This window comes from Schistocerca piceifrons, chromosome 1 (assembly GCF_021461385.2).
Source record: "Schistocerca piceifrons isolate TAMUIC-IGC-003096 chromosome 1, iqSchPice1.1, whole genome shotgun sequence".
NCBI lineage: Eukaryota > Metazoa > Arthropoda > Insecta > Orthoptera > Acrididae > Schistocerca > Schistocerca piceifrons.
The window spans coordinates 68,392,243-68,420,229 of NC_060138.1; the positions used below are offsets into that span (position 1 = coordinate 68,392,243).

At 38.0% G+C, this 27,987-nt stretch overlaps 1 protein-coding gene across 4 annotated transcripts in view; it reads left to right on the forward strand.

The window, feature by feature from the left end:
* Positions 1 to 27,987, forward strand: part of LOC124798521 (probable protein phosphatase CG10417) — a 96,063-nt gene that overhangs the window by 58,748 nt on the left and 9,328 nt on the right. The window contains exons 4-6 of one of the 4 annotated variants that reach the window (XM_047261970.1): positions 16,214 to 16,318; positions 16,457 to 16,631; positions 24,417 to 24,651. In XM_047261970.1, the coding sequence (XP_047117926.1) occupies positions 16,214 to 16,318; positions 16,457 to 16,631; positions 24,417 to 24,651 (515 nt within the window). The remainder of the gene's footprint in view (positions 1 to 16,213; positions 16,319 to 16,456; positions 16,632 to 24,416; positions 24,652 to 27,987) is intronic. The other 3 variants (XM_047261977.1, XM_047261985.1, XM_047261992.1) reach the window with 3 other exon arrangements.

Here is a 27,987-nt window from a genome sequence, read left to right on the forward strand (position 1 = left end):
ACGTGTGTACGCCCTTGTGAGATCACATCAGCATTTAGATCCCATGTAGGATTGGGTGGGTGGTGGGCAGTGTCCAGTTTTTAGCCAAAGTGTTTGGAAAGTTCAATTTTTTGTTCCGGAGGGGAGGCAGAAAGTGTTTGGCCCTCCCCTTTCAGTCAGCAATGACAAGAGCCGAGGCATGTGCCATGCAGTCTTTCTCAAATGATTTTACAGAAACTATTCAGTAAAAGACTTTCATTTTTGCATTACTTATAGCTTTGTATGTCATCTGTGTGCTGATGTGCCCATCATTTCGTTAACACTCATGTTATTGTGATAACTTGCATGCAAGTAAGATACTCTGTCAAATTTGAAAAAGTTTACAATGAAAAACAGGGGCCGCTGTTTGGTGCATATTACATAATATGTTGCTGTGTACAAAATTTTGCTGACATATTGAAGTTCTCTTTAGACTTTGGTGGAGGTCTTTGTCACCAACATCGAGAAAACTGATCTGATGTAGCAGACCATTTGTGATCATGCCGTGCAGTTCCATCTGCATAACATGTTAATGTAATGGCACTGAGTAAAGTCTGCTGTGTTTTAGCAAAAGAAGCAAATTTTAATATGACAACAAGAGAAATCCATGTCTTACTCAAAATTCACCATTCGTGACACTTCTCTGAAAGTTATAAATGGTTAAAAGACCAGATGAAAATAAATTGCTACTTTTGTTGCATTTTTACTGGAATTTCTTGTAGATAATAACCAAAGCAGAGGTGACACTAAATCCTTTTGAATGGCCACCATGCAAGTATGGGTGTAGTGGGGCTCCATTTAATATTTACAAAAAAAAAGTAAGCGTAGGCTTCAGTTTAGAACATCACTTCGCCTCCAGCACTCAGCATTTCCTCTATTGTACCTGCCCACAACCCCAACCACTTCTGCTCTCCCCACACATACCCTACCAACTACGCATCTACCGGACATGGTATTCAGTGCACACTCTAATGATAAAGATGATAGGTAACCTGTTAAACACTTTCACCATACATCAAATTTTCACTGGAGATTTCCACAAGCCAAAGGCTTGTACCAAAATGGTACCAGCAAACCTCACAACTGAGCAGAAGGCAATCGAAGCCACATGTGTTGATCTTTTGAGAGGGTAGCCAATAATGCTGAATGGTTCAGTTGTGTGATCACAGATGAAGAATCTTGAATTTCTTAATACGATCTTGCAACCGATGGTAAGTGAGCAGTGGCACATTGAGACATCTCCTTGATCGAAAAAAGCTCGAATGAGCAAATGAAAAATCAAAACAGTGTTGGTTTGCTTTTTTGACAATAGGGATATTGTTCATAAAGAATTTGTTCCTCCAGGACAAACTGTTAGCCAAGTCTTTATAAATACACTCCTGGAAATTGAAATAAGAACACCGTGAATTCATTGTCCCAGGAAGGGGAAACTTTATTGACACATTCCTGGGGTCAGATACATCACATGATCACACTGACAGAACCACAGGCACATAGACACAGGCAACAGAGCATGCACAATGTCGGCACTAGTACAGTGTATATCCACCTTTCGCAGCAATGCAGGCTGCTGTTCTCCCATGGAGATGATCGTAGAGATGCTGGATGTAGTCCTGTGGAACGGCTTGCCATGCCATTTCCACCTGGCGCCTCAGTTGGACCAGCGTTCGTGCTGGACGTGCAGACCGCGTGAGACGACGCTTCATCCAGTCCCAAACATGCTCAATGGGGGACAGATCCGGAGATCTTGCTGGCCAGGGTAGTTGACTTACACCTTCTAGAGCACGTTGGGTGGCACAGGATACATGCGGACGTGCATTGTCCTGTTGGAACAGCAAGTTCCCTTGCCGGTCTAGGAATGGTAGAACGATGGGTTCGATGACTGTTTGGATGTACTGTGCACTATTCAGTGTCCCCTCGACGATCACCAGTGGTGTACGGCCAGTGTAGGAGATCGCTCCCCACACCATGATGCCGGGTGTTGGCCCTGTGTGCCTCGGTCGTATGCAGTCCTGATTGTGGCGCTCACCTGCACGGCGCCAAACACGCATACGACCATCATTGGCACCAAGGCAGAAGCGACTCTCATCGCTGAAGACGACACGTCTCCATTCGTCCCTCCATTCACGCCTGTCGCGACACCACTGGAGGCGGGCTGCACGATGTTGGGGCGTGAGCGGAAGACGGCCTAATGGTGTGCGAGACCGTAGCCCAGCTTCATGGAGACGGTTGCGAATGGTCCTCGCCGATACCCCAGGAGCAACAGTGTCCCTAATTTGCTGGGAAGGGGCGGTGCGGTCCCCTACGGCACTGCGTAGGATCCTACGGTCTTGGCGTGCATCCGTGCGTCGCTGCGGTCCGGTCCCAGGTCGACGGGCACGTGCACCTTCCGCCGACCACTGGCGACAACATCGATGTACTGTGGAGACCTCACGCCCCACGTGTTGAGCAATTCGGCGGTACGTCCACCCGGCCTCCCGCATGCCCACTATACGCCCTCGCTCAAAGTCCGTCAACTGCACATACGGTTCACGTCCACGCTGTCGCGGCATGCTACCAGTGTTAAAGACTGCGATGGAGCTCCGTATGCCACGGCAAACTGGCTGACACTGACGGCGGCGGTGCACAAATGCTGCGCAGCTAGCGCCATTCGACGGCCAACACCGCGGTTCCTGGTGTGTCCGCTGTGCCGTGCGTGTGATCATTGCTTGTACAGCCCTCTCGCAGTGTCCAGAGCAAGTATGGTGGGTCTGACACACCGGTGTCAATGTGTTCTTTTTTCCATTTCCAGGAGTGTATGTCTTGGAAATGCTCAGGAATAGGGTGAATTGAGTGGGGCTCGAAATTGCAGACAAGTGGATGCTGCATCATGACAACGCCCCATGTCACACGGCCATTTCCATCACAGAATTTTTGACCTCAAAAGGCATTTATTTGTGTTGTTCCACAGCTCCCCTGTGTGCCTGATCTAAGTCCTTGTGACTTTTCTCTTTTCCTGAAATTGAAAAATGTCTTAAAAGGATGTCATTTTGGGACTCTGGAGAACATTCAAAAAAATGTGACTGATATGCTAAAGGCTCTACCGGTTGAAGCCTTTCAGCGCTGCTACGAAGACTGGGAACGATGATTCCATTGGCGTATAGCTGTTGAAGGGAACTATATTGAAGGGGAAAATGTTATAAGAAAAATTTCAAAAAAATTGTCATTACTTTTCTCACATACCTTGTAAATAGAGAAACAGTTCATTGCAGTCAGTTTTAGTGGCAGATTAGAGAAAAAAGGCAGAATACAGATGACACTGACAATCCCACTCATTGTAAATTACAGCATTATTACGAATAGAAGAGACGGTTACTCTCTGTAAAGATGACATTTAGAGTTGCAGGCAGCCACAGTGAAAAGATTTACACATTGAGCTTTTGGTCAAAGCCTTCTTCAGAAAAGAAAATGCACAAACCTTCACATAAGCAAGGACACCACATGACTGCTATCTCCAGCTGATCAGGGCAGATTGCAATTGTGTTGAATTGAAAGCAGCAATCTGGAGTGGCGGCTGGGATAGCAGGAAAGGGGTGGGAGGGTAGGGGGGGGGGGGGGGGTTGTGCTGCTTGATGGGGGCAGTGTGAGCTAGGTGGTAGCAGGACAAAGCTACCAGGCACAGTGTAGGGAGGCTATGGGGCAGGAAGATGGGGGAAGATTGAAAAGATTTCAGTGGCTGCATCATAACTGGAGCCGTTTTGGTCCTCCCTTTCATCACTAGCTTTTCTGAACTACACAAATGCGAGTCATCCTTAACACATTCTCCACTCCCTGAATCATTCCGACCTCAACCTGAGGTACCTTACTGTTTCCACACCCTGTGCCATATCACCTCCTCCTGATTCACATCCCCTGTTCTTCCCCCCTCCTCCTCCTCCTCCTCCTCCTCCTCCTCCTATAAAATATAAATTGATGTAACCCAGGGAAAATACACTGTGAAGTGCCTCTATTATCATCAGAAGGTTTTGTGAACCCCATGTTGTGATACGGAAGCATTTGGAAAGTTTTTGTGCATATAAAATCTGATCTGAGGTGTTAAATTCTACAGTGTTAGCGTTATTTAAATTTCACTTAACTATCAAACTTTTATGGGTTCTTAAAGTTATTTTCAATGTGAGTGACATGCTCTGCTGTAGCAGGGAGAATACAGGAACCAGTGGGAAAATGCTCATCTTTATTAAGTCTCTGAAAAGTTGGGTACCATCTGTCTCATTCTACCTTCTTCAGCACTTTCAAAAATTTTCCTCAACGTTTTGGTATGTGAACATGGTTATAGAGGAGAGAACAGCATTGGGATGGACAGTTGTGGTATAGAAAGAGTGAAGGAGACAATGGCAGTGTGCGTGTGCGCACTTTCTACTAGAAAAAGAGCAAGAGCCAGAGCTGGAAAGCTAGAGAACACTATTTTGTTACTTGTGTCTGTGCCTCATATCAGTCAGCTTTAGGCAAGTAGTTGCCTTTCCCTTGTTTTATGTATTGTTTCATTCATTTTAACTGGAAACAAATACAATGTGTGTTTATTACCATTAAAAGGAAATGAGAGGAGGACGGAGTTACACTATTGTCGACCAAAATCGTGCAACTTGAATTGCACTTGGCTTTGCAAGCTTGAGATGCAAGATGACAATCCATTAGATGCTTCGTGGTGTATGGTTCTCTGCAGTCATGGTGGTGATTTCTGCAGGGAGCTGCCATTTCTGGAGGTTACTTCTGGATCTTCCATCTCCAGAGTAAATGTGATTGAGTGACCTCCACATGATAAAATTCTGTACATGCCCGGAGGGAGGGTTTCTGAAGAGAGATCGGGTAGTGTTATTCTCAAGTTGAGAAATCAGCAGTTTTTTTCTTGCTGTAGCTGCTGCTGTTTACAATACTGAAATGTTTTTAGGGAATGTTCAAGAACCTCAACCTTGGGCTGCTGGAACATGCCCATGTAATGGATGGGTTTCGCGATGAACCTGGTTTGTTCTGAAAAGGAAAGGTTCAGACTGGCAACAGTAAGTTACATCAACTGTTTTGACATTTTTGACATTAATGCCATTCTCAAATTACCTGTGAATACAACATTGGTGACATCAGCACATAACATTGTTGTCCATGTGAATAATTGATACTTGCAACTAGTTTGATTTGACGTCCCTATTGCACCTACAGTAAACTGTCATCGTCTAAGTCGTAATTATTACACGACATGTAGTGATTATAAAAGTAGGGAATACATTTTGACACTTACTTGATAGATTCATAACTATAAAGTATGATTTGTTATTTGACAGATTGTTTACTATTATGCTGCTTGTTTGGAAAGTATAATTAGCTAAACAGTGATAATGTTATATTCTACTCATTGGATTTTGCTATGAATCATATGTTTAGTTGGGGTATGTTTTGTTGTTTATATGTACTAGCCCTTTTTGTGTTCCAGTATGTCAATAAAGCTTTCCACATGATCCTTGTTAAGTCTGTTTGTTCTTTTAGTAATTCGTGTCGGTAGTGTCTCGTTTGCACACACGTTTCAATTAAAGTATGATCAAAGTGAATCCTTTTGGTATTCTATGTAGTATTTGTAATGCAGTTTAAATTTTGTCAGTTGTGTGGTGTTTGTTTTTTAGATATAAAATGAATCTAGATTGATAAGTCACTATTTCTGGTATGTTCTTTGAGTTTGATACTAAAATTTTAGTCGATATAGAAATTATTGCAATTTGTCAAAGTGGTTCTGTATATCTGATTATGCTATAAATTGCAGAGTTGGTGTCTCATTTTTCTTTATTACTTCATGACTAGTTTTGAGGCTAAGCTCATTATCAAGTTATCCTCAAAAACAGAAACCAATACAAAGTACTTTGGTTCGTAAACTCTCATTACTACTGCTGTGGAGGCAGAGTTGCCACTGTTGTTACGGTAGGCAGAGTTTGAGAGTTGTGAAATGGTTTCTGGTGCTGTACACTGATAAGACAGTTTCTTTCTGCCACTGTTACACAGCTACAACCCAGGGTCAGGTAACAGGATAGGAGAACGAAGGTTCTACAACACTCTTACAGATTAGTAACAGTCACACAAAGGAGTTCAAAAGGTTTGCTTATCTTCGTGACTTGTTGACTAATGAAGTCTAAACCTCTCCTTTGTAATGTAACATGAAAATTGCCCCCAGTGGCTAAGTGCAAAAAATCGTAGGTAAACTTCACAATACATAGCAAATGCAATTTACAGCTACTGTCTGTTTACTTCTAAGGATTCACTAAACGATGTTCTCTGTCTTAAGTCAACCCTGGGCGATGATCTAAAACCAAGTGGGCTAGAGCTGCTCTTCTGTCTTCAGAGTGGGCTTCTGTCCGTTGTCGTTCAGTCATTGGCGGATTGTACTCAAATGGCAATTGGCCAAGGCAAAGTCAATATCTTCATCCTCAGTGCCACACATGCCACTCGCGTACGTGGCATGAGTCTCTATGGCACTGGGACCAGCTTGCATTTTTGAGTCTGTGGTGCTTTTGGCCTGGTTGTGTCGTGTTCGGATGACACAGCACTTTGTACATTACGAAACAGTGCCACTGTAAAGATAACTGATGACAAATAATCATACCACTAACCTATGCAATAACATCAATTACAACACCATATGCCTATTCATTCCAGTTATTTACATCTTGTAAATTAGTGCAGGGCTGAACCACATTCACCTAACTGACACATCACAATGTGGAAGGTATTGGGAAGACAAGGATAAGGGGTGTTGATAGGAGCTGTGCCGTCTAGCAGCAACTTTATTTTACATATTTTCATTTTTCCTCTTTTTTTCAGTTTCTTACTAAGTGATTAACTGCACTTGTGGTAACAAGAATTACAAAATACATATTTAAAATACAACATAAATCTCTATGAAAAGATACTCAAGTTAAAATTTGTAAGGGAAAGAAAAATATCCCTATACGTTGCTGTGCAACTCCATACATGGTTTGCTGACGCAACAAATTTTGAATGCCTCGATGACACTAGTAATATGAAAAAAAGTTTTGAAAATGCCAACAAAAAGATCCATAGACAAATTTTTACAGACAGCTTTGTACAATATGGTGATATAAGAAACTGCAGCAGTACTGAAACCACATATTCATTTAGAAAATGATCATATAAAATCAGACATAAAACAGTGGTAAAACCACATTAAGTATGAACCATTATATACAGCCAGAAATAAGACAACTAAGTACAGTATAGCAAGATAAAATAGTTCAACATGAATAAAATGTCAAGTATAAAACAATTCCATAATATTAGACATAAGTTATAGGTAATAAATAAGTATTAGAGGTACATCTGCATTTGAGCTTGTGGCAGCAAGGCCCCATACTCACCACAAAGAGCATATATTCACACGCAATGTAAATTATCAATGTAAACATAGTTTTTTTCGAAATTGTGGAATTCCATTCTTTTAACTCTCAAATGAGTGTAAAGCTGATACCAGTTATAAAACATTGAGATATTAATGCAACAGCATATTTCTGAAATAATTTTAAAATTGTGCTTCACCCTTAAGATAGCTTCATGGGTATAAAATTGACATGTCAAATGTTATAAAACTAAGTTGCTGTAGGATAATGATGATACTGACCACTCTCATATTAATTACTTGAATTCAGAGAAAACTGAATTTTCTCCTGTGTCAAGCCTATTATAGGCAGGTAAATTAAGACTGCCATCCAAATTAAAAGAATACAGGAATGGATATGTACTGATGAAAATTAGTACTGTAAAGTGCAACGCTAATATAATTTGTCATAATATACCAGGAACCGGATTGTGCGGACACTGAGGTGTGGAAGGTGGAGGGGGAAGAGATCCACCTTGAAAGCTGATGTTATTGTACTGATAGTTCTGTGAATAAGCGAAAGTAATTGGCACATTGGCTCACAGAAGTGCAGAGTGCAACATGAATAAATATAAGCACACAGTCTGCTAACAAGCAACATTACCAAGCAAGCATTATGTTGTGCTTTGGGCTTCTCTATGCCAGTATTTCTGTTACTGTCCCCTGTTTGGGTAGCAACAAATACGTTCCTAACTTTCATTTTATGTTCAGGTCCTTGCTTCTATTTCAGATCCATTTACTGGATAATTTTTAGAAGGTCTTTAATTTCATGAGTTCTTCGATAGATGTTTTCCTGCATTATGAAAAATTGTGTTTTGTAATCGCTCTCTCATTCCTTGTACTGGTGTACTAGCATATTAAGTTTGTGGTGTTGAGACAGATTTGCCATTAAGTGGAATTTGTATGTTTTATGGTTTTTTTCAAAGCTACTTATTTGTGTATTTGTTGATAATTTGTTTAATTTTTTGCTTACCAAGTATGTTGAACAATTTATACAGTTCACTATGGGGCAGATGGGAATTAAAGGCTTATGTATTTTTTGTTTAGCACTTAATGCTGGTTTCATTGTAGTCTGTGTTCTCTTTTCATAGTCATTTAGTATTGCATTAAAATGTTTAATACATTTCCTTATTTGTGCTACATATTTATTTGTTGGGCTATTTGGCAGTTCAGTGATGTTGGTGGTTTCAAAAACAGTCATGACTTTATTTATGCAATCATTATGTTTAAATATAACAGTGCTGTTCCCTTCATCATATTTTACTGCTGTTGCATTGCATGTTAGTAATTTCTGATTTAAGCTTTAGAGAGTAGTGTTTTATGACTTTGGTCATTTATTATGTTTTTACTCATTACGTAATCCCCTCTCTGTGATGCTTACTACAATAACTGTTAGAGTTATTTCTAATTGGTAGGTTTTCCATATCAGTTAAAACTTGTGCTCTAGCTATTAGAAATAAGTAGATTTGATTCATTGTCTGTGAAATCAGTATTTGTGATACTTTCATCCATGTATAAAATTGGAAAGAGGACTGATAATCCTGCATAGATTTCTGTTTAGTGTTGAGTATGCATTATCCTATTAAATTTATCATTATGTGTATAATTAATTTGTAATATACTATAAATTTGGTAATATAATCAAACACCAATGGGTTACACTGTTACTTAAAGAGTAGATGTGCTGTAGGCAAGTCAACGAAGACCAGAAAAGGGTCAATAGGAGAAAAAATTCATTGCGGGTATTGTGCAGTGGTAGGGGTGAGTGTCATTAACAACATATTAAAAATCCCCACCTGTGAGGTGTGAACATTGGGGTAGGCTAGGGTGTCCATTCGTCCCATTTTTCCCGGGACAGTCCTGTTTTTTACCAAAATGTCCCGAAAGTTTTTTTTGTGAGGCTCAAATGCCCCGTTTTATTATGATTCCGCTTGGCTAGAGTATTTTACGCTACTGGTCGTTTGACTTGCTATTAACTGCGCAATTATTTACACTAGAAAGTGTGAGATGACTTTCAGCATACCCCAAACATGTACCGAACTGTCAAAAATCGCAAGTAATTTTAAGCGCACTATGGGTTACAAATAACAATGACAATTCTTCTCTTCTAAATTGATACACTGAATCCGTCCTTTCGGTCCAGAGATACTCTACACCACTGATACTTGCTCTCTGGCTTTCGTCACCACACTGCTAATGTTTTGCACTGTGCAATCACTGTTTCATTATGCCAACATGACAGTGTAATTTTAACAGCAATATAAAAAGAGTTTCCTTTTATCACTGGTAGTGGAGAAACTGTAGAATGTACGTTGTGCAGATCAAAATTTGCTATTGGTCTTGGTGGTAAGTCTGACATTGTGAATCAGATTAAGACAAAGGAACCTCACATGAGTGATCAAACGAAAAGAGCAAATACATGCGTGAGTGACTACTATGTAAACTTAAAATCAGTAACAGAAATGGATAGGCAGTTGGCAGCACAAGAATCTGTTTGCATACCACAGTGCAATGCATAACCATAGCTTTAAGTCAATGGACTGTACTACAGGAGTTGTTAAAAAAAACTTTTCAATCCTAAATTCACATGTAGATGCAGAAAAAGTAATGCAATCATTTCAAATGTTATTGCACCTTATGCAGCTCAGCAGGTTTTAAATGAACTGAAAAGTGCTGGATTCATTTCTGTAATGATGATACATCAAATTAAATGGATTTGAACTTGGTTACTCACCTTATCAGGTATTTTCACCCTGAAAATGGCATCACGGTGAAAGTGCTCGAATTGGTTAATTTAGCTGTAGAAACTTCAGATTTACTTCAGAATTATGTGCTGGAGGTTTTAAAGAAATATGATCTTGAGGGAAAGGTGATTGCAGTTTCTGCAGACAACACTAACACCAATTTTGGTGGTAATCAGAGGAAAGGAAAAAAAAAAATTATTCTATAAACTGCAACAGAACACAGTGAATAATATAGTAGGTGTTAGCTGTCCAGCACATGTGGTGCACAATTCCTTACAAACTGGCTCAGATTGCCTACCCATCGACTTCCAATTAATTGTAAACAAAATCTACCAGCATTTCCATATATATACAGTAAGGGTTGAATCTCTGAAGTCGTTCTGTAAGTTTACTGAAACTGAATACAAAACTGTACTTGGGCACAGCAAGACAAGGTGACTATCTCTGCTACCAGCATTGGAAAGAATTGTAGAGATATTTCCTGCTTTGAAATCATATTTCATTTCCCTTGATAAGTGTCCTGTTATCCTTAAACAATTCTTTGATAACCCTGTGTCTATTGTTCTTCTACATTTTCTTGTTAGCCAGCTAAATCCTTTCTCCACAACAATTAAATATATTGAGAAACAAGAAATCACAGTAGTGGAAGTTTATCAAGAAATAAACAAATTATTGGGCAAATTACAATGTAGAAAATCTGAAAGATTTCTCACATCCTTTGTACATGAAACTCTAAGAAAGCTGGAAGAAGAGGGTGAAATTACTGTAGAACAATTTCATATTTATGCTGACATCTTCTATGACTCTTGCATTGAGTATATTAAAGAATGGTGTTTACCATTTTTCTCACACCTTTTAAATCATTTGACTGGGTTAATACTGAAAAGGAGCAGCTACAGTGGAAAGATATTCAGGACTGTTGTGTTTTTGTTAAAAGTATTGTACCAAATTTTCCTGTTGATGAAGACAAACTATACGATGAATTGTCATGTGCACAGAACTTCATAAAAAGTGAAGGAGACAAAGAAAGTGTTTGTGCAACGTGGTGTAAAAAATTTGCTTATTTCAAAAGTAAAAACATTAACATGAAAAAGTTGATTCATTTGGTGGAGTTTTGTCTGGCAATTCCTGGGTCAAATGCTGCCGTGGGACGTGTGTTTTCGTTAGTGAACTCTTTGTGGTCTAAAACCGAATGAAAGTTGAAACAGTGAGCGCCTTGCTCATTGTCAAAACACGCTTTAATGGTGTATCGTGTACTGACTTTTATGATACAATTTCAAACGATAATGCACTTCATAATAAAATACATAAAAGTGAAAAGTATGGTGATAGTGTGGTAGAATAATTGTAAAAAGTGATTTGGGATCATCTGAGTGCACATTGTAAAGGTAAACTTGCATGTGTATCAAATTTAGTCAATACAATATTTATGTCCCGTTTTTTTTTTCTTCATTGTCCCGGGCTTTTCTCTAATTTATTTCAAATGTCCCCTTTTTCAATGAAAATGAAATGGGCACCCTAGGGTAGGGGAGCATTTAAAGGCCACTTTTTCTGTTTTTCTTGGATAACATGAAAACCGCAGCTTCACACGAAAATATTTCACAGCACAAAATTAAACTACTTTGTGGTTCCTACAAACAGTCCTTATTCATTTTTCCTAGCGAACTTAGTTTCTGCATTTCAGGGAATGGAGAAATAGCAAATAATTAAAAGTTGTGTTTTAATGGTACAAAATTAATGTTTATTGTTAAATTATAATGTAGCTCTCTCTCTCTCTCTCTCTCTCTCTCTCTCTCTCTCTCTCTCTCTCTCTCTCTCTCTCTCTCTCCCCCCTCCCCCCCCCCCCCTCCCCACCACCACCACCACCACTATGTTGCAGGAAACAACTACACTCTTTCACAATCATACCAATCCTTCTGCAGCACACCTTTTAAATCACTGGCGATACAATGCACAGAAACATTTGGAGAGTGTTTACTTTTTAAAAAATGCATTGCGTGCAGACTCTTGTAGGAAGAGTTTATTTTCCACAAAATGCGTTAACACTAAATGGAATATAGATATTAGTTACTAATAATACAACGTGTATGAAGAGAAACTGCACAAATCTCATCATCCTGCACTCTTAGTAAGGAAATTGTTAGTTATCCTGTAGAACTGTTGTGGCTTTCTTCTGTGAAAGGTCTGTTTCCTCACCACCAGAACTGCTCACTCTTCAGTTCCATGCAGTAACACGTGTATGACTGGTGGACAGTTACTCGATCTGATGATACAATTGTTGATATCTGAAATGCACTTATTCAAGATAAGGCATTATTTTATAACAACTAATTTAGATTTTCTGTTATTTCTAAGTTCAGTTTGTTTGCATTAAACACCAGTTTTTTACACTTAAAATACTATTGTCAATAATTTTTGTGTGTATTTTTCTTTTTTTTCCATACCCTGCAGCACGGAAACTCGTTTTTATAGAGGAAAAATGAATAGGGTGTTTTTTGTGTGCTATTGGCTTCCATTCCATCAGCTGCATTTTCAAATAATGTGCCACCAGTTATGCTGCTGTGTTTCCTACAGCTGTCATTGTGGCACGAGGGCACTGCCACTTACAATTATGCCACTGCCAGTGAGACACAAGCATCCCCTCTCCGGAGCTCCAGTAGTGGGTGTAATTAAGTTTGAACATTCATGCACTGATGCCATTTTTGTGTGTTTGCCAGTTGAATAACTTTTACAAACTTTCATAATGGCCGGGGCTCAGCATTGTCTGAATAGACATTAAATTAAAGAGTGACAGATTTATAAATCTTTTGTATGTATATGTATGTTTACATTCAAATCTGTTAGCATGTGACACTTCAAATGCAGCAACGAAGTTATGTATTATTTTTACTATTTGATATTAGATGTAGAATAAATTAATTTCGGAATTCTCTGTTCATGCACGACATGTGTTCCTCACTCCAGTAGCCACGAAAGAACCGCACAGCATGTAAGGAAGCCACAACATTTTGTAGGAAATTTAGTGTAGTTTAATTTTGTACTGGAGAACATTTTCACTAGAAGTCTCGATTTTCTAGTTGTTCAAGAAAACGTGTGCACCCCACCCTTTCATCCCAGCACTCACACGCCACAGGTGGAGATTTTCAGTATGCTGTTCATGACATACTCCCCTACCACTGTACAAAAATTTGTGATGACACGAGTTTTTCCCCCTAATTTTGCTTTGTTGACTACTGTGTACAGGTCTTGGTACAAGAGTACTTTACGTTGTAGTTTGTCCTTTATTCCTTGATTTATCGATAGTGTTGCTCAAGCATTCTTAATTGTCCCTTCAGTTTGGATTTTGCTGTTACTTGAACATAGATGTATGACTGAATAAATTTGTGTTGTAGATTTCATTTGTAAGATTATATGCCTTCAATTAGTTTTACTAATTTAATTTTTGAGCATAAATATTGCAAACATTCCCTCTTATTTCATATCACACCGTCACCAATATTTTTCATTAGATTGGGCCTGCAGCATAGTACATGTAACGACGTTTTGTAAAGGAAAGGTCCAGACTAACTGCAGTAGGTTTAATATTCTTTCAGATGGCTGTTTCGGCTTTAGTACCATTCTCAAGTAACCTGCAGATAAAACATTGGTGATATTATCTGCACCTGTGATAGATGCCCATTTGAATAATTATACATTGGTACTTCATGCAGTTCGATTCGATGTTCATATTGCATATGTAGTACACTGCCACTGTCTAATACGTAAGAACCCGCAGTATTATAGACTTTGTAAAACTTACATTAGCTCAGAATTATTTAGGGTTCAAAGACAAAATATACACCCAAGCAGGTGGAGTAGCTATGGGAAACATTGTAGCTGACACAACATCTGCTACTTTGACATACTGGAAGAAAAATGTTTTAACTCTAAATTACCAGTAATTAATAAAATAATTTACTGTTATAGAAATGCTAATTGATAGAAATCGTACAGACATCTGAGAAATCCACCAAACACTTAACTTCCATTCCAGAATAAAATTTACCATGGAAATAGAAAAAGACAATTCACTAAACTACCTTGACCTCAAAATTGGCAAAAGCAACCACCATCACATATCTGACCGTTATAGAAAACATGCCAACTTCTCTCATCCAAAATCATGAAAGCATGCACACTTCCACTCTGTGATCAATAGACTAATTATTTTACCATTAGAAAAACCAACAATACAAAAAGAACTTAAAATACTCAGTTAAATATCCCACAAAAATGATTTTGACTCGGACATAGTAAAAAAAATATTTAAAAAAATAAAAAATACAGTACATGATGACATATGTCTAACTAAAGAAACCTCAGTTAAATAAAGAAAAATTTATATACATACGGTTTATGTAAAACAAATATCAAAGAAGATAAATCTACTATTCAAAACCACACACACATAACTAGCCTTCTGTACTAATAAGTCTTCTAACAAAACTGCATTCAGAATCTCAGAATATGCCAATCTGGAGATACACAAAATCAGTTGACAGATTCAAAGAACACACCAGAAACAGTGACAGTTATCAGTGTAGATTCTCTTTACATTTAAAAAGTAATCACCACATGGCTAACAAAATTGAAGCTGCATTACATACACTACACAGAATACTGAAGTAAATCGCTATGAACATACTTCAAGATTTGGATATATGTAAACGTATGAATTATTAAAACACCACACAGACTTTCAACAAAGATTATGTGGAAAACTTTGACATACTGGAACATGAAAAGGGCTAGTAAATATGGGCAACAAAACGTATTTTTACTAAAGATATAATTCACAGCAAAATCCAATTAGTGAAATATTACATTATCTTTGTTTAGCTAATTATACTTTCTAAACATGTAGCACCATAATAAATGATCTGTCATTTAAAATCGTACTATAGGAAATGAAACATCAAATAAGTGTCAAAATAGATACCGTATGTTTATATTTACTACATGTTATGCATGAATTGGATGACAGTTTACTATAGCTGCAGTATGTCTGTCAAATCAAACTAGAAGTACATATCAACTTACAATTATCCACATGGACAACCACCACAGATGCAGATAATCTCACCCATGTTGTATCTACAGGCAACATGAGAATGGCAATGACACTAGAGCAGTTCTTGTAAAGAAAATTAACTTACTGCAGCTAGTCTGGACTTTTAGTGTTTAAAATACCATAATAATTTGTACCATGTTACGAGTCTTATTGAATGGGGAGAAAAAAAAGAGTTTATTCTATCTGCGTTGGCAGCCGCTTGTGGACAAATATCTGGAACTAGGTCTGAGAGCTTGGCAAGAGTTTTATGACTGACGTAGGTTTCGAATGACATGTAATAAGCTTGCACCTTCTGTTCAGACTCAAAATATGTGAATAGCATATGGATTTGTTATTAATGTGTTTAAGTGATTGAATATAGATTCAGAGTACGTCCTCAGAGATAGGTGTGTGCATATGCGAACGCGTGCATTGTTGAGAATGAACAGCAAGGATGTTGTCAGCTGTGCTTTTAATCTTTGCCATCTTCTCCTCCTTTCTCCATTTACCAGCTCTGCAAGATTGCAAATAATAGACAGTTTGTGCTGTCATTTTTTTTTGCTGTTGGTGAAATGCAAAGTTTGCTTTTGTGCACATTTTTTAACAAACTCTGAGAAAATATGGACGTAACACATTTAGAAACACTTCAGATATTGACGTGGACAGTTTTTCATTTCATTTTATTATTTTTTTAAGTTCTTTCATCATCTATTTGTTCCCTGCATAATCTTTCGTAAAATTGTTACATTATTGTAGGTAAATACTAGTGTAACAATCAGATGTACAGTAAGTTCCTGTTTTATTTTGGTTTCAGAATTCAGCCTTTTGCAAGGCTGATTAACTTTGTTTTCCCAGTAAAACAATAACTTACCTCGTTGATTTCATTTTAAACGAATATTAGTTATTATATTAGAGCTCTCATTTTATGTTCATTGTTTTATTAATTTCTAGGTCTATATTTGGTTTGTTTGGAAGATTCTTCTATATTTGCAAACTGAAGATTTTTAGCATTATAAAGTTTCTGATTCCAATAGGGATCTTTAATTTCCATTTAAGGTAATATGAACAATATTATCATTCTTATTATTAACAATAGCTTACTACTCACACTCTAATAACATAGAAATTGTATTTTTCAGTGTTTTGTGGAATTGTAAGTGTCGAAAAGCAACTTATGCCACTATATGTTTCTAGCAGTGAGGATGAGGAAGGAGAAAGTGGAAAGGGAGAAGAGGCAGAAGACGACTTAGAAGATGAAGAAGATGAGGAGGAAGAGGAAGAGGAAGGAGGAGACGATGAGGACGATGATGATGACAGTCTGGATGCAGACGACGAGGAAGAAGACTTTGGCGCAAAAGTGACAGAAGAAGTAAGGAATTTTTAATTAAGCTCTGATCACATTAACAGCATAGTGTGAATGAGGAATATTAGGCATGCAATAAGAATAAAAGATTGAGTATGTGCATCTAGATGGGCGTGAAAAATACATCTGTATTTGAATGACCTACATACACTGAAGCTAATTTTAAGTCACAATTAAAGCCACATCATATTCCATATGAAAGATGGCAGAATGGAATTTAAATGTATCGTAGTTAATTGAAAGTGTGAAATTGAAATTCGTGCATGAGAAAACATTTCTGCAGCCTCTATTTGATGTCTTCAGATATTATTAGTAGTATTTGAAGGATTAGCACAACCGAGAGAACCACTGAAAATAGCTGGAACTTTAAAGCTGTGCATTGACTCTACGATGGAAATCTAAAAAGTGATTAATTTTGTCCCAAATAAACATCATTTACAAAGATGCTTTAATATAGTATAATGTGTCTTTGACGATCAGCTGCATTTTTATGCATTACTTGACGGCTGTTAATAGTCACCTTCCAAAAATGATATTTTATCAGTTTAGACTTGTTTTTGGAGAGGGTACGCCGTGATCAAAACAAAATAAAAATTGATTTGTTCGAGGTGGGCCCTCTCCAGAAACAGATCATTTTGTAAGTAGAGAGAGATAGAAGAGCTTCAACCTCAAGATCGTTACTATATCAGTCTGTTGCTGGATTTCTCGTATGGTGATCTTGTTAAAACTACTTTGAACCAAGCAAAGTGGAGACAGTTGAACAGAAACAGTAGAATTGTACTTGTCTCATTGGCACTTTGATTATGGTTTGACTTTTGATTACAGTTTGCCTTTCATTACAGCTCTGCCACTCAAAAATGAGCAATTTGCATCAGATAGATCCGCCATGCCCACTATTTTTCATCTTAAACTCTGTTTCCTGCATGTTCTTTATGTATTCCATGCTTCCCTGGATTCTTATGCATTTCTTCACACACAGAATCGTGTTGTGTTGTTCTCCCCCCCCCCCCCCCCCCCCCCCCCCTCCTCCTCTCCCCCTCTCTTGACAAGTCATTACCTTATTTGTAATCCTTTCTGGGTTTGAAATGTAAACTGTTCTTTCGGCCTCAGAATAGCCTTAGACCCCCCCCCCCTACTTCTGATAGTTCTTTTCTGGTTATTGTGACTGTTACATATAAAAATTCAACTGTAACAACTGTGCTGTAGTGTCTTCCATATTTGGCTCGATGAGATAGGCATTTAGATTTGCAAGTATCCTAGCACAGTCAAATTCTGGCTCTTTCTTAAATTGCTGCCTTCTCGTTGATGTTTTTTGGGGAGGTGGGGGGTGAGAATCTCACCTTCCTACTAAAACTTAGGTGTTTTCATATACTCCTATCTTTTTCAAAAGAAATTTGAAACCTTGTGTTTCTTGTTACTTCCTCTAGAACTTCATTTAGTGTGGTCAGAGCACTTTATTTTTGGGTGGAAAACACACCATTTGTGAAAGAGTGGTTTTCAGTTTTGAGTCCAGCTTTTTGATAACATATCATAGTTTGTGATCATGTCAACTCATTTATTTCTGTCACCTTTGAATTACCTTTTCCAGTTGCACTTACACAGAATTGATAAGATAGTCTTTTTGTCTTACTCCTGTTTTTTATGAAAATACTCTGTGTTTCTATTCTACATTATGTAACTACTTATAAATGTGTCTGTCATGATCACCTTCTTATTTCCTGCTAGCATTTTAATTGTGATCTTAATGGTGAAGATGTTTTCTCCTTGTTGCTGATCTAGGTGACTATTCTGTTCTGTAGGGCTTTGGAGTGACAAAGTGGGGATATTATTATTATTTCTTTCCCTTCTCAGACGTTATGTCTGGTTAAAAACGGAAAGTGACGTGGACCTTGATCAAGCGTGACTTCCTTTTAACTGTACAGTATATGTTACATTGCATTTAGGAACTTTCGGGTAATTGAACATGTATCAATAATTACAGATTTCTGTATTTGAATATACAAGTTTGGATGTACAATATAATGGAAGGAAACATTCCACGTGGGAAAAATTATATATAAATACAAAGATGAGGTGACTTACCGAACAAAAACGCTGGCAGGTCGATAGACACACAAACAAACACAAACATACACACAAAATTCAAGCTTTCGCAACAAATTGTTGCCTCATCAGGAAAGAGGGAAGGAGAGGGGAAGACGAAAGGAAGTGGGTTTTAAAGGAGAGGGTAAGGAGTCATTCCAATCCCGGGAGCGGAAAGACTTACCTTAGGGGGAAAAAAGGACAGGTATACACTCGCACACACGCACATATCCATCCACACATACAGACACAAGCAGACATATTTAAATATGTCTGCTTGTGTCTGTATGTGTGGATGGATATGTGCGTGTGTGCCAGTGTATACCTGTCCTTTTTTCCCCCTAAGGTAAGTCTTTCCGCTCCCGGGATTGGAATGACTCCTTACCCTCTCCTTTAAAACCCACTTCCTTTCGTCTTCCCCTCTCCTTCCCTCTTTCCTGATGAGGCAACAATTTGTTGCGAAAGCTTGAATTTTGTGTGTATGTTTGTGTTTGTTTGTGTGTCTATCGACCTGCCAGCGTTTTTGTTCGGTAAGTCACCTCATCTTTGTATTTATATACAAGTTTGGATGTAGCTGTATTGCGTTGATGTGCTGGTGGACATTGTGTGGTATGACTCCTGTAGTTGATAGTATAATTGGTATAATGTCAACTTTATCTGATGCCACATGTTCTTGACTTCCTCAGCCAGTTGGATGTATTTTTCAATTTTTTCTCCTGTTTTCATTTGTATATTTGTTGTATTGGGTATGGATATTTCGATTAGTTGTGTTAATTTCTTCTTTTTATTGGTGAGTATGATGTCAGGTTTGTTATGTGGTGTTGTTTTATCTGTTATAATGGTTCTGTTCCAGTATAATTTGTATTCATCATTCTCCAGTACATTTTGTGGTGCATACTTGTATGTGGGAACGTGTTGTTTTATTAGTTTATGTTGTATGGCAAGTTGTTGATGTATTGTTTTTGCTACATTGTCATGTCTTCTGGGGTATTCTGTATTTGCTAGTATTGTACATCCGCTTGTGATGTGATCTACTGTTTCTATTTGTTGTTTGCAAAGTCTGCATTTATCTGTTGTGGTATTGGGATCTTTAATAATGTGCTTGCTGTAATATCGGGTGTTTATTGTTTGATCCTGTTTTGCAATCATGAATACTTCTGTCTCACTGTATATATTGCCTTTTCTTAGCCAAGTGTTGGATGCGTCTTGATCGATGTTTGGCTGTGTTAGATGATACGGGTGCTTGCCATGTAGTGTTTTCTTTTTCCAATTTACTTTCTTCGTGTCTGTTGATGTTATGTGATCTAGAGGGTTGTAGAAGTGGTTATGAAATTGCAGTGGTGTAGCAGATGTATTTATATGAGTGATTGCTTTGTGTATTTTGCTAGTTTCTGCTCGTTCTATAAAGAACTTTCTTAAATTGTCTACCTGTCCATGCTCCAGTCCGGAATCCCTGAACCATTACACCAACAACCTGAAAACAGCTTTCGCATCCCGCAACTACCCTCCTGACCTGGTACAGAAGCAAATAACCAGAGCCACTTCCTCATCTCCTCAAACCCAGAACCTCCCACAGAACCACCCCAAAAGTGTCCCACTTGTGACAGGATACTTTCCGGGACTGGATCAGACTCTGAATGTGGCTCTCCATCAGGGATACGACTTCCTCAAATCCTGCCCTGAAATGAGATCCATCCTTCATGAAATCCTCCCCACTCCACCAAGAGTGTCTTTCCACCGTCCACCTAACCTTCGTAACCACTTAGTTCATCCCTATGAAATCCCCAAACCATCTTCCCTAACCTCTGGCTCCTACCCTTGTAACTGCCCCCGGTGTAAAACCTGTCCCATGCACCACCACCACCTACTCCAGTCCTGTAACCTGGAAGGTGTACACGATCAAAGGCAGAGCCACGTGTGAAAGCACCCACGTGATTTACCAACTGACCTGCCTACACTGTGAAGCTTTCTATGTGGGAATGATCAACAACAAACTGTCCATTCGCATGAATGGACACTGGCAGACAGTGTTTGTTGGTAATGAGAATCGCCCTGTGGCTAAACATGCCTTGGTGCACTGCCAGCACATCTTGGCACAGTGTTATACCGTCCGGGTTATCTGGATACTTTCCACTAACACCAACCTGTCAGAACTCCGGAGATGGGAACTTGCCCTTCAGTATATCCTCTCTTCTCGTTATCTGCCAGGCCTCAATCTCCACTAATTTCAAGTTGCCGCCGCTCATACCTCACCTGTCTTTCAACATCATCTTTGCCTCTGTACTTCCACCTCGACTGAGATCTCTGCCCAAACTCTTTGCCTTTACAAATGTCTGCTTGTGTCTGTGTATGTGCGGATGGATATGTGTGTGTGTGTGCGAGTGTATACCTGTCCTTTTTTCCCCCTAAGGTAAGTCTTTCTGCTCCCGGGGATTGGAATGACTCCTTACCCTCTCCCTTAAAACCCACATCCCTTCGTCTTTCCCTCTTCTTCCCTCTTTCCTGATGAAGCAACCGTTGGTTGCGAAAGCTTGAATTTTGTGTATATGTTTGTGTGTCTATCAACCTGCCAGCGCTTTCGTTTGGTAAGTCACATCATCTTTGTTTTTAGATATATCCATAATGTAGGTTTTTTATGTCGATAAATCCCCTTCCTCCTTCCTTTCTGCTTAATGTGAATCTTTCTGTTGCTGAATGTATGTGATGTATTCTATATTTGTGGCATTGTGATCGTGTAAGTGTATTGAGTGCTTCTAGGTCTCTGTTACTCCATTTCACTACTCCAAATGAGTAGGTCAATATTGGTATAGCATAAGTATTTATAGCTTTTGTCTTGTTTCTTGCTGTCAATTCTGTTTTCAGTATTTTTGTTAGTCTTTGTCTCTATTTTTCTTTTAGTTCTTTGTTAATATTTGTATTATCTATTCCTATTTTTTGTCTGTAACCTAGATACCTTTTTGGTAATCAATGTATGCGTAGTGCAGCGACCTTTTAGTTTTAGCTTGATATGTCACCTCTGCATCTATTATCAGTTGCTCTTTACATCCTCGTGCTCCTTTGCAACAGACTTTTTGTTCTTCATTTATAATTTTGTTCTGTGTTGTATGTGTCATCAATTTCTGTGTAATGACTGAAGTTAATATTTTGTATATTGTTGGTAGGCATGTTATGGGGCGATATTTTGCTGGGTTTGCTGTGTCTGCTTGATCTTTAGGTTTCAGATAAGTTATTCCTTGTGTAAGTGTATCAGGGACTGTGTATGGGTCTGCAATGTAATTGTTAAATAATTTAAAAACAAAGATTATGTGACTTACCAAACAAAAGCGCTGGCAGGTCGATAGACACACAAACAAACACAAACATACACACGAAATTCAAGCTTTCGCAACCAACGGTTGCTTCATCAGTAAAGAGGGAAGGAGAGGGAAAGACGAAAGGATGTGGGTTTTAAGGGAGAGGGTAAGGAGTCATTCCAATCCCAGGAATTGGAATGACTCCTTACCCTCTCCCTTAAAACCCACATCCTTTCGTCTTTCCCTCTCCTTCCCTCTTTCCTGATGAAGCAACCGTTGGTTGCGAAAGCTTGAATTTCGTGTGTATGTTTGTGTTTGTTTGTGTGTCTATCGACCTGCCAGCGCTTTAGTTTGGTAAGTCACATCATCTTTGTTTTTAGATATATTTTTCCCACGTGGAATGTTTCCCTCTATTATATCCAAATCATTAATTTGAACTCAACAATTACATTTGTTAAATAATTTAGTTACATGTGAATGTGTTTAGGTGAACTTCTTTAGCCAGAAATTTGCTGTTTTATCATTTCCAGGGGCTTTCCAATTGTGTTTAGAATTATTATTAATAATAATAATAATTATTGTTGTTGTTGTTTAAATGACACAATGCATCTGTAAAGTCATGATGGAGTGTGAGTTACTATGTCGATATGTATTACATGTGACATATGCTATGACAACCAGCTGCAGAAGTAGCATGTTTAGTTTGGCTGTCATTCATGTATCTGCATACATTTAATTACACTGATCTTATGTTTTAAGTGGATGGAGTGGATTGAAAATGTTTCCTGGTGCTCTCTCTCGCTCTCACAGGAAATTACTTACCTAAATGCTAGTTCCTGATCTATTAAACAAAATCGTCATAGCTTTCTCTCAGTGTTTCATGATTGACTTGGTACACACATGGTAAAACATCATGAAAGGCAGATCTTCTTTATAATTTGTGTCATAGCTTAAATTCTACTCAATCAGTAGAGCTAACGGGATTTGCATGTTAGGTTGTTCTGTTCTGTAACAGATTGTTGACAGTTGTCGAATTGTATCTTGACTCTGTGGCAGACGCCAGTCTAGGTACACACAATGTAACTGTAATGCTTGAATAGTATTGTTAGAGCCAGTAAATCATCCATTATAGTTTATTTATTGAGTGGTAGACAGGCACAGAAGCAAGATTTCATACGTGTGTGTACATGCACACCTGTTTACTGCTTCGTAAATGTTTACCTTTACTCCTTCCATTGTTTCCACTCCACTCATAAGTTCTCGGGATCACCTAATGTTTGTAATACAGTTAGATTACTTTAGAAATGTTGGGGAGCAATGAGCTGGTAATCAAATAGATGAGGTGTCTTTCCAAAAATTTATCAAAGTGAAAGACCTTATTTGTTTATGAGAAACAACTTTCTTCTGTCTGCTCTGGCACTCTGTCCAGTGTCAGTTGAATATTATTAAATTAGTATCAAGCTGAAATGGTCTATTACTAGGAAGTTTGTTAGTGATATGTTGCAGACTATATCAAGATGTTGGATTCAAACTTTATTTCAGCTTATTGATGTAACACAACAGCAGTAAATCTATCCTCTGGGCATAACAAACTTGTAGTTACTGAGGAAAGGCCAATAGTTCCAAAAATGACCAAAACCGTTTGGCATTTGAAAAACAGATGTGCAGGTGTTAAATAGACTATGTTGAACATATCATAGAAATAGTGTATTTGCAGAGGACAATATGTACAGTTTGAATAGTGTCATCTGTAACTGTGCAAAAATATTGGCCATAGCAATAACAGTTTTTCAAAACCACAACATGAATATCACATTACATATTCCAGAAAAACCCCACACTTTTGAAGTATGCACACCTTCTATGCAGTCTTTGATATTGATAAAACTCTTTAAATTTTACTTTCTTCTCAGACACTTAGTGGGGAATTGTATTATGTCCTCTTAACATATATGTTGATATTACATTAGAAAATCCTACTTGGACTGCAGAAAATTTTATGAACAGTCATCAACATGTAGAAGATTGTTGGCAACTATAAATTAATATTGTTTCTCATTAGAGAGCTAAATTTTACTTGGAAAGGAGTGAAGTGCTTAGTATCAACTTATTTAATACTTCAGAGTTACAAAATTGCATACAACAGAAATGAGTTCAAGTGTAGATTATATTAAGAAATTAAGAATCTCCTCAGCTACACCATTTGTACCATAAATAAAATCTGCAGCACAGCTGAGAGTAACACACATACAGCCATATTGATTTTTCAGTATGTGAATGTAATGGCTGTGAAAATGTTACCACACATTAATTAGTTGCAAGTTTCACAATGTAGAGAGATTTTAAAACTTGTATGCCTTTAGTGTACAAAGTTATCTAGGATTAATGACTTGTGTGTGTGTCTTTTTAATTACAGCCGGGATCGGATAGTGGATGTACTGCAGTTGTGGCTCTACTGAAAGGGCAAGAACTCTATGTAGCTAATGCAGGAGACTCTCGATGTGTAGTTTGTCGTAATGGGCAAGCTGTTGAAATGAGTTTAGACCACAAGCCAGAAGATGAATGTGAATTGGAAAGGATAGAGAAAGCAGGCGGAAAAGTTACTACTGATGGAAGAGTTAATGGTGGCTTGAATCTGTCACGGGCTATAGGTAATATTTTGAATTTTTTTCGTGTGTGCCAGAAATATCTACATATTATTTTCTTTTCAAGAATTTGAATATGTTTGTGTTTAAAAAGAACATGTTATATATGCTGCTGATATCTAAGGATTGAATATAATTCTCAGGAAGCTGCAGAATTGGAATTTTATGAAAGCACAGTAAACTTGTACAAATGAATTAAACATTGTGAGAATGTAAATAGACCAAGCACAGTGCTGAATAGAAACTTGGGCAAAGTCTAAACACAATTGATACTTGGGTCTTCACTTGTGTTCTACATTACATATCTTGTAGAAGTGACACAGTTCTTCTCAGTATTTGCAAAGTATTATTTGGAGTAAGAAACTCTTTAACTGAGTAATTTTTAAAAAGTAAAATCATTTGGATAATTTTTACATTACTTACTGTACAGCCCTGTACAGTCAGATAATGTAAATGTGTCACAATATACATAACATAGAGTATTATTAATGTTCCTGTATTAAGTCTTATTACAATCATGTACCCTAGTAAAAGGTAGCTATTAGAAGTCAGGTAATTCATATGACAAAAGAGAAATACGTTAGAAGAAACTGTACTCTCCAAGCATTATGCAGTGTCCTGGATCAAGCTAGGCTCAATAAGACAGGACTACAGAGATGTTAAGTTCTGGTTCTGGATAATTTTCCTTCTTTATCCATAAATAGCCCAGGTTAGTCTCTCTCTCTCTCTCTCTCTCTCTCTCTCTCTCTCTCTCTCTCTCTCTCTCTCTCTCTGGTGTGTGCGTGTGCGCGTGCGCGATTTTATTTATAAACAGGACAACATTAGCGAAGTTAAGTGTTTCATTTATTCTACAAATATCTTGTTACTGCCTCATATGAAACTCTTAACTTCGCTAATGTTGTCCTATTTATAGATAATACACTAGCAACCTGCCCTGGCTTCACATAGCCAGACGACTTACCTGGTGTAGTGGGAATAAATCTCTTCATCTCTATGCATATTAAAAGTGCAAATTCATGATGAGTACCCTATTCACTCATTTTCTTTTGTATTAATTAAAGCTGAAGAACTCCTAAGTTTTGCTTTGAAACTTATTATGCCTAGAGTCCTGAGAATCCAGTACCAGATCTGTCTTTAAAGAAAATGTGTATTGAGTTGCAGTTACTTGCTCAAAGACAAATTATGATATCAATCGATTTGGAATTGTCAGATAAAAGTAGTGAGTGAGTGATCATTTTGTTAAAAACATTGAGGTGCAACTATACATCATTTCTGCCAAAATAAAGTCCATTGCAAAAAAAAGGTAATGTTTCCAGGTTTTTGTCTGACGTGTGTGTGACATTGTTTATTAGGAAATTGGTGTCATAAAGCAGTGGTTCCTGCTGACCAGAAATATTATGGTATAGCCCTACATGATTAAAAGTGAAAACACCAAGTCTAGCTTTCAGGACTATTAGTTTATCAAGAAGGAAAGAGGTGTAACATGAAAGATTAGAAGGGAGACACAGGCCTCAAGTACCCAGGCTGACAGCATTGCACCTATTGCAAGTAAGGGTGGAGACAAATGAGTGTAAGTGTGGAGAAAAGGTTGAAGGTGGTAAGGAAGTATAATGCCTTTGTTTTTAGTGAAACTCGGAAAATAAATAACTTTGGTACAAATCTGGCAGGGTGTATCATTTAAGCTTTCCCAATATAGGTCTTTAAAAATATTGTAACACAAGTCCAATGGTCTTTAAGTATAAAAAGGGCAACTGTATATAGGTTATGAGGATATTGTCCACTAATATAATAAGACATTGAAGAGGAACATGATCTGGTTCAACATTTTGGATTACTTGACCTAGGTAAATAGTTTTTCCTTTCCTTGCCACAGTTATGAAGTATGGACATAAAACATTATGAAAGCTAAGGTGGTCATGATGCATTCCATTAACTACTATGATTTCCAGGTTTTAGAACTAAACATGTCGTTTAAAATTTCTGAGAATAGCTTTTGTGGTATGGAATATCCCAGCCTAGCTTGTCAATTTCTGAGATTCTCACCGTCCTCACGAGGTCTAATGGGAGCTGTAGCATTAATATAGATACTTCTCAACACACTAACAGATTGGGTCAATTACTTTTCACCGAGCGGGGTGGCGCAGTGGTTAGACACTGGACTCGCATTCGGGAGGACGACGGTTCAATCCCGCGTCCGGCCATCCTGATTTAGGTTTTCCGTGATTTCCCTAAATCACTCCAGGCAAATGCCAGGATGGTTCCTCTGAAAGGGCACGGCCGACTTCCTTCCCAATCCTTCCCTAATCTGATGAGACCGATGACCACGCTGTCTGGTCTCCTTCCCCAAACCAACCAACCAACCAATTACTTTTCTCAAGGGCTGTCAGTACACACGTTGTTGAAACAGTGTCAAAGGCTTTTTCAAAATCTAAGAATCAGAGAGTTATAATTCAAATTGTTTTAAAATTTCAGTTGCAACTTGCAACTGGTCATTCCTTTGTCTGATTAAAAAAATCCAGTGTTGTTTTTTTACTCGTATTGTAGTGACTGGCTTGTCCATTATGGATAGCAGGGTGATAGGCCTGTAGTTTAAGTCCTATCTGTTTTTCTTGTGAAGTGAAATTTTTACACTTTTGGGTATTGTCTTTCTGTTGGGACATTTTGTGAACAATTTTTGCAAGTTCCTGTCTCACTTCACCTCAAACTGCTTTCCTTTCTTCATTTCTTGAGTGGCTTTGTGTACCTAATCTGGTATTACTTCTGGAAACTAATTATTTTCATTATTATCTGTGTTCTTGGTTTGTGTATTGAATTACAGAAATATTTAAACGCTTTTACTATTTTGTTCAGTATTTATTCTTTGTTTATATAAGTCTCCAACTTGCCAGTCTGAGACATATTATGTAGAGTATTTAAGTGTATCTGGTCTGTGTAGATATCACCTCACACAGTACTTTGCCAGTGTGTTTCAATTAACAGTAGCCATTCTTCTTGAATCCCGTGTAATTTTCATTATTTAAAAACAAAATCTAAATGGTTCATGCAAGCATCACTACTATACACAACATGTCAAAAGTATCTGGACACCTCTGTGTAACGTTGAAGTCGAGAGGTGGACGCACCAGTATAAAAGCAGGCAAGGGAGTTATGTGTTATTAGAGAAGTAACAGCAGAATTGAGTCAGTCAGAAGAGCTCCATAACTTCGGACATGGACTAATCATTGGATAACACCTGAGTAACAAATCCATCAGGGACATTTCAACCCTTCTAAAGGTGGCAGAGTGAACTGTTGATGATGTGACTGTGAAGTGGAAACACGAAGGAGCAACCGTAAATACGAC